General features: G+C 47.5%; 1 protein-coding gene across 1 annotated transcript; it reads right to left on the reverse strand.

Moving 5' to 3' along the window:
* Positions 1-7,735: 7,735 nt before the first annotated feature.
* On the reverse strand, positions 7,736-8,665 carry LOC102573304 (olfactory receptor 4S2-like). The gene has a single exon (XM_006278498.1). The coding sequence runs from the start codon at positions 8,663-8,665 to the stop codon at positions 7,736-7,738; it is 930 nt and encodes a 309-aa protein (XP_006278560.1).
* Positions 8,666-11,251: the final 2,586 nt, after the last annotated feature.

Below are 11,251 nucleotides of genomic sequence, written 5' to 3' on the forward strand. Positions count from 1 at the left end.
TCAGAGCAGGTGCTGGCCACAGGCTCTAGCTGCCCCTGACTGCAGATCACTAAGGGTTCAGGCAGGGCTATTTTGCCCCAAGTGGCACAATTTGCCCCACACTATTGTGAAGCTACATTTGAACTTGTTAATGACAGCATTTGACAGCTATTGTGAGCCCACCTGCCACCCATCACCAGGCCAAAGCTCTTGACCCAGTTGACCCAGGCAGAGGAGGTCACCAAGTACAATGCCTGGCAGGCCTCCACCCACGCCAGGTTGCCCAAGTCCTGGACCATGAGGAGTATGTCATAGGCATATGCTGACAAGACCAGCTGCACTGCTGGCTCCTGGAGCATCAACCCTGCCACCCGCTTCCACAGGAGAATGAGTGAAGGCAGGGGGTTCAGTGCGGTGACAGGCATGCCAGACATCCACCAGGGACTAGTCCATCAGGATCTCCCTGAGGATGCCCACGGTGGCCTGGTTCCCTCTTTGCCTGACAGGTCTCACACATCTAGGGTGACGTTAAAGTCCCCGCCAAAGACCAGGCACTCACAAGGGTTGAGGGTGCCAATGTATGTGGCCACCTCATGGAGGAAATCTGCCAGCTCTGGGTCCTTCACAGGGGCATACACATTCAGAAGGTTCAGGACCAGCCCCTGCACCTGGACCCGGAGGTGCAGCAGGCAGTCCGGCACCACCTCAATGTCCTGGAGAACTTCCAGCTGCAGGTCTGGGGAAAACAGGGTGGCCACCCCAGATGAGGTGGATGATAGGTGACTAAAGAAGACCCTGCCTCCCCACTCCAGCTGCCAGTTTGGATCATCAGCTGCAGTTGTCAGAGTCTCCTGCAATAATACCTTGGAGTACCCCCCCTTCCTGAAGGAACGAGAGCACCCGGCACCTCTGGAGACCCTTCCTGCAGTCGTGGACATTGAGGTTCATGATCTTAAGTGACCTCATGGCTGGGGGTGTGGAGTAGATGGTTCAGCAGGGGCCTCACACATCTCAATGCCCGGTGTGGGGCCCACCGGTTCACATAGCACCCTCCCATATGCATAGAGAGCATCTATGAAACTGTGGGCCCACCTATAGATATGGGTGTTGCAGCTTTTGGGCCCCTTGCTTTCCCCCACAGTGGTGAGGATGCTGTCAAAATCTCCCTAGTGCTCCAAGGCTAGCTGTACCTTGCTGGTGGACCAGTGCATGTAGTCGCGGTCAGGAAATGCAAGTAGCTCATCCCAGGGGACCAATGGGACTGAGAGGTCTGCAGGCTCCCTGGAGCCTGCTGGTTCTCAGTCATCCTCCTGGTCCTGGCGTTCAGAGGTCTCCTTTGGCTCCTTCTGCTAAGACCCTGGACTCTGGCTGGGATTTGGAGAGCTCTGCAGCCCCCTGGGACAGGGGTGGGGGTAGAGCTCCTTCACAGAATGGAGAGGTAGAGCTGGAGCTCTGTGGGGGTCTGTGCAGGGTCTCCGATGAGATTGACCTGTTGATTAGGAGACCCCACTGCGACCCCCTCTGGTGCAGGACTATGGGGCAGGCTGTGTGGCAGAAGGCCACCTCTGTTTCTCCCCAAAAACTCTGCTCTGTTACAATTTGGTTAAGATGGGCCCTACAGAGGGTACTCACCTTATCCTATCTCTTTAGGTAACCTGAACTGAATACATTCCCGAGGGAATGGGGAAACCTGCTCCCTCTGCCTATATGACTGGCATCACATACCTAGGCGAGGTGCTTGGGCTACCTGCCAGTCTGCCCAGCAACTAGTGATGCATTTCAAATTGGTTGGTTGACAGCCAGCAGGTGCTGTCCTCCATTGGTTAACTGAGGTCATAAGGGCTATATAAATCAAGGACTGACCAGGAGGAAGGAGCAGCAGCCATGAGGAAGACTCAGAGAGAGAAGAGCTGGACCATCTGAAGCTTGCTCTCTCTCTCAAAACTCATGATCAAGGAACTGCCTGCCTCCAGAGGGAATCTTCACCTGCCTCTGGATGATACTTTTGAGTAAGCTACCTGAGATCTAACTAGATATATAGCTTGCAGTAACTCAGATGCTAGATCAAAGGCTACCCCAGCCACAGGAGTTTGCTCTCTGGGATTTCTCTGATGTTGCTCTACCCTGTACCCTATTACAATCCTACCCCTTGTAAACAATAAAGTTCTCTTTTGTACCTAGCATGGGGTACTTATTGGGAGTGGGTCTAGATTATGCCTTGGGGTCCCCTTGGTTCGGCTGACTAAGGGAGACCACTACTTGTGCTTCCGACTGAGAGAAGCATCCCAAGTTCTTGAAGTGAATCAAGTAGCCTTGAGAACTACTAGGGCTGTGTTTCCCAGGGTATGCAGAGCCAGAATCAAGCCCATCCCTGGGTGGTGGCAGTGTTACCCCCAGGCTAGCAGGTTAGCTCCAGGAAGGGGGTCGGCCAGACATGAGGCGCCCCCAGGGAGGCACTCAGAAGGTGATCAGGCACAGTGAGGTAGGTGGCTCAATGCAGGAGCACTCCCTACTGGCCTGCCACAGGCTACAAGTGAGGTTTTCCTCGGAGGAGGAGGGAAGACACCCACCAGGCACCTGGGTGGCTCTGGCATCTGCCTCGGGGTCCTGTGATAGGGGACCTCCTTCCTCAGAACTCATCGGGGTGAGCCCCAGGGCCTCTGTATCCCCTAGATCAGAGGGAGGAGGCTCTGCCATGAGGCCTTCCTTTGGGCAGGTCTCAGCCTCGGCACCCATGGCTTCAGGGGATAGGCCTTGGTCAGCAGAATGAAGGGCTTCCCCCGTGGGCTCCTGTTCGGGACTATCCAACAGCTCCAAAACCTCCTTCATGAGGAATCACCCATTTGATCATTCCCAAGGCTGGGGTGTCAGGCACAGCTGGCGAGGCCCCTGGACGCTGGGCCACTCCTTCCCCCACATGTGGTAGTCTTAGGATGGGGAGAGGAGTCCTCCATGTCAGAGGGCTCCAGCTGTCACTGGGCCTTCCTCTTGCCTTTACACCCAGAGGGGACCTGCACCCACTCAGCCATGGGGTGGTCCTCAGGTGGACAGGCTCAAGCAAGAAATGGTGAGGGTTGGGGGGGCATCCATGATAGGGGTATGACTAGGGGCAGGGGGCCCTGCTCCCTCTCTCCCCCCTGGTTGCTGGTGCGCTCCCTGGGACTCCACTAGACTTGGTTGGGGGGTGGGGTCCCTTGAGCTCACGGGTGGGCTCGTAGTTGTGGTGCCAGTGGGGCTTTAAGGGGGTGGGGCACTGGTGGTAGAGGCACCCCTTTTTCCAGTGGGACCTGCAGATGCCCTCCCCACCTGGTCCATGGGACACTCATGATGCGAGTGCCCTGGGGCACAGCACTGGAAGCACCACAGGTCCTCCAGTCTATAGAAAATCCTCACCAGAGCCCCTGATAAGGAATTACCAGGCAGCCTTCAGCCATGCTTCTGCCACCAGCTGGATCATGACCTGGTGATGGAAAGAGCACACGTGGCAGAGGCCAGGGTTTCAGCACCCCAGTGAGAGGGCCACCACTGGGAAGATAACTCTCCCCAGGGTTTGGACTTAGGGAAGCAAGGCCCAATTGGGGATATAGGGAGGGATGGAGCTGAAGACAACCCTGGTCCCCAGCTCTTCTAGGGGCTCAAGGGGGACATACTTGCCCTCCACCATGAGCCCCCTCTACACCGCCTTCTGTGCAGCGGCCTCCGAGGCAAGGAAAAAGACCCCCTTGCCATGAAAGCTGGAGGCCACCATGATCTTGGGAGCCCTCACTACCCATGCCAGGGCCTGCACCCTGGTCTCAAAGTGCAGGTTCTCCCACTTGGGCAGTTGGCACTTCACCCCATGCCTGCAGGTGAGTGCCGGAAAGGGGGCCCCACTGCCGGAGCTGGAAAGGCTGGTGGTGGAGGGTCCAGGCCCCCCAGCTCTGGGTCTCACCACAGCTGCCTGTGCATAGCTGCAGTTCCCCCCCCCCCACAGGGGGCCATGTTGGTGGGGCCTGAGCTAGGTCCAGGGACAAACTGAGTGGGTGTGCTGGCTGCTGTAGTGCACCTGGTCCCCTCAGATGCTGGTGGTCTAGGCTTCAGGGCAGGGCCCTTGCCCTTCCCACCCCCAGTTGTGGAGGAGGCTTAAGAGGAGCCCTTTCTACTGCCCTTGCCCTTGGTCGCTAATGATGGGAGAGAGGGCTTGGGAACCCCTCCGGGGGGAGCTGGCCAGGGGCAACCCCCTGGCCCCATTGGCTGCCTACCAGAGTCCCATCTTCCCCTTCAGTGGAGGTTGCAGGATTCTCCATCCCTGGAAGTTTGGTTGGACTCTGCCTCCTGGGTGGAGGCTGCAGCGGCATGCATCCCCTTGGGGGCTTGGCAGGGATCCACCCCCATAGGTGGGGTTGCAGGAAGCTCTGCAGGGATGAGGGTGATCCCCTGCCCTCCATTGATGCTGACTTCATGAAGGAACATCTTGAGAAGCTGGATACCTTCAAGTCAGCCGGCCCTGACAATCTTCACCCCAGGGTACTCAAGGAGCTGGCGAGTGTCATAGCCCAGCCTCTAGCACAGATCTTTGAAAACTCTTGGCGCTCTGGTGTAGTGCCCGAAGACTGGAAGAAGGCCAATGTGGTGCCTATCTTCAAGAAAGGGAGGAAAGTGGATCCGGCTAACTATAGGCACATTAGCCTGACTTCTATCCCGGGAAAGATCTTAGAAAAGTTTATCAAAGAGGCCATCCTTAATGGACTGGCTGATGCCAACATCTTAAGGGATAGCCAGCACGGGTTTGTTGCGGGTAGGTCTTGCTTGACCAATCTCATTTCCTTCTACGACCAGGTGACCTATCACCTGGACAAGGGAGAAGAGATTGATGTCATATATCTTGACTTCAAAAAAGCCTTTGACCTGGTTTCCCATAATCACCTCTTAGAGAAACTGGCCAATTTTCGCCTTGGGTCCTCCATGATCCACTGGCTGGAAAACTGGCTCCGGGGTCGGACCCAGAGGGTAGTAATTGATGGAAGTCACTCATCGTGGTGTCCTGTGACCAGTGGTGTCCCCCAAGGCTCTGTCCTTGGACCCATACTGTTCAACATCTTCATTAATGATGTGGACACTGGAGTCAGAAGCGGACTGGTCAAGTTCGCTGATGACATCAAACTTTGGGGAAAAGCATCCACACCAGAAGACAAGCAGGTGATCCAGGCTGACCTGGACAGGCTCAGCAAGTGGGCGGACGAGAATCTGATGGTGTTCAACGCCGATAAATGCAAGGTTCTTCACCTTGGGAAGAAAAACCCGCAGCATCCTTATAGACTCGGCAGTGCTATGTTGGCCAACACTATGCAAGAAAGAGACTTGGGGGTCATCACTGACCACAAGATGAACATGAGCCTGCAGTGCGATGCTGTGGCTAGTAAAGTGACCAAAACGCTGGCTTGCATCCATAGATGCTTCTCAAGGAAATCCGGGGACATCATTCTCCCCTTGTACTCGGCCTTAGTGAGGCCGCAGCTGGAGTACTGCGTCCAGTTTTGGGCTCCACAATTCAAAAAGGATGTGGAGAAGCTTGAGAGAGTCCAGAGAAGAGCCACGCGCATGATCAGAGGTCAGGGAAGCAGACCCTACAATGACAGGCTGAGAGCCCTGGGGCTCTTTAGCCTGGAAAAGCGCAGGCTCAGGGGTGATCTGATGGCCACCTACAAGTTTATCAGGGGTGACCACCAGTATCTGGGGGAACGTTTGTTCACCAGAGTGTCCCAAGGGATGACGACTAGGTCGAATGGTCATAAACTACTGCAAGACCGTTTCAGGCTGGACATAAGGAAGAATTTCTTTACTGTCCGAGCCCCCAAGGTCTGGAACAGCCTGCCACCGGAGGTAGTTCAAGCACCCACGTTGAACACCTTCAAGAGCAAACTGGATGCTCATCTTGCTGGGATCCTATGAACCCGGCTGACTTCCTGCCCTTTGGGCAGGGTGCTGGACTCAATGATCTTCTGAGGTCCCTTCCAGCCCTAATGTCTATGAAATCTGCCCCCCCAAAGGTTCCTGCCCTGCCATTGGGACATGCCCATGAGGTTCAACAAAGACAAGCGCAAAGCTCTACACTTAGGACAGAACAATCCCATGCATACTGAGGGATGACTGACTGGGCAGCGGCTCTGCAGAAAAGGACCTGGGGATTATAGTGGACAATAATCTGAATATGAGCTAACAGTTTTGTTGCCAAGAAGCCTAACAGCATCCTGGGCTGCACTGGTAGGTGTGTTGCCAGTAGGTCAAGGGAAGTGATTATTCCCCTCTATTCAGCACTGGTAAGGCCACATCTGAAGTTACTGTGTTCAGTTTTGGGGCCACCACTACATAAAGGATGTGGACAAATTGGAAAGAGTCCAGAGTAGGGTAGCAAAAATATTGCAGGGGCTGCAGGGCATGACTTATGAGGAAAGATGGAAGGAACTGGGCTTATTTAGACTAGAGAAGAAAAGTCTGAGGTGGGGGTTTAATATCAGCCTTCAACTACCTGAAGGGGGCATTGAAAGAAATTGAAGCTGGCCTGTTCTCAGTGGTGGCAGGTGACAGAACAAGGAGCAACGGTCTCACATTGCATCAAGGGAAGTTTAGGTTAGATATTAAGATGAATTTTCTCTCTAGGAGGGTAGTAAAACACTGAGACAGGTTACCCAGGGAGGTGGTGCAAGCTCCATCCTTGGAGATTTTCAAAACCCAGCTAGACAAAGCTTTGGCTGGGATGATCTAGTTGGAGATGGTCATGCTTCAAGCAGGGGGGGTGGACTAGATGACCTCCTGAGCTCCCAAAGCTAACTTTCTATGATTCTGTGATTCTTTGATGCACTGCTGAAGACACAATTAATGATCATTAGGAGAAGTATGGTAACAGTAACTAATTCTTACTGATAGATGCTTTAGTTCCAATCATTGACCATCAAGTTCTTGGGACCTTCACAGTGAGATGTGATTTTGTTGCAATGATGACATCCAGAACTAGACCTGAGTACTGTGATCATTTATGCAAAATATTTTTTCCTGTTCCCATTCCATTTTATGTAAAGTACCTACACTGACCAGTCAAAAACTGTTGATTACTTATCATCTCTAGAAATGCTGCTTTAGTTCTACCACTGTAGGAAATTTCCCATTTTATACACAAGTCAAGCGAGCCTAGATAGTTTCGTAAGTGATAAAATTAGAGTTCTATTCAAGACAACAGTTGTGACTTCACTGTAGCATAACAACACAGATGAACATGGCAAGGATGGTGTAAGGGGAAAAAAATCCTTAACTTGAAACAGAAATATGTGAAGTAATAGCAAGAAGTTTTCAATTTTGCCATATATAGTAGGAATGCAAATTGCTTTTGGTAACAATATACCATTCTCTCTAATTTGGTCCAGAGTTGATAAGTTTTCATAAGGGTTATTTAACACTTATATAATTGTGGAAATATAAGTGGAGAATCAATAAGGATGCAGTCATTTTCCATAGCCCTCATTCAAAAAGAAAAAACTATCTAAAAGACACCAACTATTTTTTATCAATAATCTTGAAAATTCTAAGTACCACTGAAAAAGCTTCTGAGAAATGGCATAATGTATGTATCTATGAACTGCAAGGATAAAACTTTAAAATTTCACTGCAGAACTGACAACACAAGTTAGAGAATTTTTTTGTCCCCCTATCACTAATAAATCTTCATTTACTAGCTCCACAAACTTCAAGGATATCTAGCACAGTTCCTTCATATCATTTTTTATTTCCTTTCCAAATTCACTTTTCTACTCCAGAGTTTTCTCATGGCATTTTTTACCTCTTCATTTCTCAGGGTATAGATGAGTGGGTTCAGCATAGGGGTGAAAATGGTGTAGAACACAGCAACCATCTTATCTTCTGAGAAGGTGGTGGATGGTCTTAGATAGATGAAGATGCATGGCCCAAAGTATATGGTAACTACAGTGAAGTGGGATGCACAGGTGGAAAGGGCTTTGAGACGTCCTTTAGAAGAGTGGGTCCTCAAGGTGACTAAGATAACAAGGTAGGACACAACCAAGACAATAAAGCTGATCAGGGAAATCATCCCGCTATTAGCAACAACTATAATGCCAACAACATACGTATCAGTGCAGGACAGTTTTAGTAAAGGGTGCACATCACAGAAAAAGTGATCTATCACATTGGGTCCACAGAAGTTAAGCTGGGTGGTCAGGAGTGTCTGTACAATGGAATGTAAAAAACCTCCTGCCCATGAGGCCACCATCATCCAGCTGCACCTATGCTTGTTCATGATGGTTGCATAATGGAGAGGTTTGCAGATTGCAATATAACGATCATAGGCCATCACTGTGAGGATGAAGATCTCAGTGCCTCCGAGGAGATGAACCAGAAATAGCTGTACTATGCAGCCCTGAAAGGAGATGGACTTCCTGTCAGCCAGAAAGTCAGCAATCAGTTTTGGGGCTGTAACAGAGGAGTAGCAGATATCTACAAAGGACAGGTACCTAAGGAAGAAATACATGGGGGACTTCAGTTGATCACTGATTTTTATAGTCACAATAATGAGGAGGTTTCCCAAGATGATACTTATATAAAAAAATAAAAACAAGACAACACACACATTTTCTAACTGTTCATCCTGAGAGAGTCCCAAGAAGATGAATTCAGTAACATTGTTTTTATTCTCCATGTATTCAGGGTAGGCAGTTAATTTGTCTGCAGAACAAACCACCTGCCTGACAAAAAAATTAGGGGAAATTGTCAATAAAATTCCACATTGGCTGCAGTCTCAATAAATAGCAGAGTTTAAACAAAAAAAGTAGATTCAGGCTAAAATAACACAAATCAACATTTGACTGTGTTAAAATACTCTGTTATACTCATCATGCATTGAAGAAATATATGATTACTAGAGGCACTACATTTTTGTTTTACTGTGTTGCTAAAAACCCTTAGTTTTGATCCATATCCTTTGAAACATAACTATCCAATTACCTGCATCATTTCTTGAAGTGATAAATGTCCAATTTAGATCACTGTTGATAAACAACAATATAAAATAATAGGAAACATTTTTTTGAAGGATGTAGTGTCTAACTGGTACCTAATCATTTTCATCACAAATATCAGGAATCCATCTGCTATTGTCACAAAAACCATTTTTGCATTAATATTTTTTAAGTGAGTCACTCAGAAGTGCTATTTAGTATGCACCTGTAGGCACAAGCCTAGTTTACTGCTATAGAATCCCTTCGTACTTGGATATCAGAGATCCTTTGGTGTTCTTAATAGTTATTATTGTGATTACTGTTCATTCCTGACTAAGCAAATGATAAAAAACAATCACTTGACTTTTCTCAACAAGCATGGACCAGTATTTTCTTCTTAGATAGAATCAGTCAGTACTAATTTCTCTTGAAGTTAGTATCTTGAATCAAATCATTATCCAGGTAGAGCATACAAGGTAAACTTCATCACATTCCATATTCTGTTGACTGAACCATTCAGTCAATATTAATTACAACACTGCTTGCTGAATAATGCCCAGAACCTCCACCTTTCTGCTGAGCTACAGTTTTCAATTTAGGCATAATCAGATTAAATAGTACAATATAATCAGTTGTCTGATCGACTACTGAATTGAAAGGTACCTAGGTAATGAGGCAGAAACCTAGAAACAGACTGCAAAATATCTTATGAGAACTGATGTCAACCCAGCAGCCCTTCCACCATATTTTTCATTTGCTTTTGTGCAAAGGATTGGCATAACTTAGTAAATGAGGATATTGTTCATTATTTCCTTTTCCCCTCATTATTCACGAGGTATCTTCATGTAGTATTAATTATATGAGAGAAGTCAAAGGCATACCCAATGCATGACCGAGCCTGTGGTTAAGGCAGTTTCTACAGCCATGATTCTGAAGGATTGATGTGACTAGGATGGTCCCCAGCCCTGCTTTGAGTCTTTCGATAGAAAAATCAGGTACCCACTTGCACCTTCAATGAGTTGTGACAGTTTTTAGCACAAATCTGGAATGAGGTTTCATTTATGCCTCTCAAGCCATAAGCAAAAGACCCTTCCTGCTGTCACCAGTTCCCAGCTGTGACCTATACAGTAATATCTCTATTCCACAGATGGAAAACTGAGACACACTGAAGATAACACCCATCTTCGCAATAGTCTCCAAACATCCTGATTTATAATTCATTGAGGTAATCTTAAGACCATTCTGTCTTTTCTTTTGACCCCCAGTGTCATCTACTATAGAAATTCCACCTTCAGAAACAGGTTCTCTAAACAATAGTCTCGTTTACTACCCTACCTATATGTTCACTGAGCATCTTTCATTCTGTACTCTGAATCTCAGAATGTACCAGCAAATATCATGAAGAAATCTTTGTTTATTCAGTGTTCACTGACCATTTTGTATGTTGTTTTTTACTTTGTTCCTTTGCATCTCTGGGGAAAAAAATATATACAATCATGGAATTAATCATTGTATGATATTTCATATGGAAATAGGGGCTGAATATTGTAATATAAATAACATTATTTCAATAAATGTGTGTGTGTGTGTGTGTGTGCTCAATACAAGTTGTAAAACAAAATTTAAAAAAAGCCCAAAGAAACAAAGTGGGGGGGGGGGATAAATCCAACAGATCCAGTAACTAGGATAAAAGAAAAAAATATTCTGAGTAAACAAGACTTTCTTCATGACATTTGCTGGTACATTCTGGTTTTTGGGGGGTTGGTTTGGGGGTTTTTTGTCACCAGTAGAAACCAGCTTGACCAGATGTACCTCACTGCAGGTGTGCTAATATTTGACACAAGTGAACTAATTTAAATGTGCTTGACCCTAAGTGGGCCTTTCTCCTCCCCACCTCCTGCAATTCACTTGATATACACTATAATCTATGGCTATGCATCTGAAAAAAAGCTGTAATCAACATTAGAAGTTGGATTAAAAGTCACTTTTTCTGGCATTTATTTTAGGCTGTATCTGCTTCTTTTGCAGGTCTAAGGAACAAGCATTTTCTATCCAAAAGCTTATGTAACAACTTTCCTAACTATGTGATTGATGCCATAAAAGATATTGCCAGACAAACCTTGCTTTTGCATTAGAAAAAGTAACATTTAACCTCCCCTCCCCTCAAAAAAAGAAAAAAAATCACATACAAATTCTCAAAGAAGGAAGCTCAGCTGAGACAACCTGAATTTGATGGACTGAATTGAACGACATTGATCTTTTAGTATATCTATTAATTTCATACATTT

Source organism: Alligator mississippiensis, chromosome 2, assembly GCF_030867095.1.
Source record: "Alligator mississippiensis isolate rAllMis1 chromosome 2, rAllMis1, whole genome shotgun sequence".
NCBI classification, from domain to species: domain Eukaryota; kingdom Metazoa; phylum Chordata; order Crocodylia; family Alligatoridae; genus Alligator; species Alligator mississippiensis.

Bases quoted from the DNA above. Each gene is read 5' to 3' on its own strand.
- LOC102573304 (XM_006278498.1), bottom strand. From the start codon at position 8,665: ATGGAGAATAAAAACAATGTTACTGAATTCATCTTCTTGGGACTCTCT.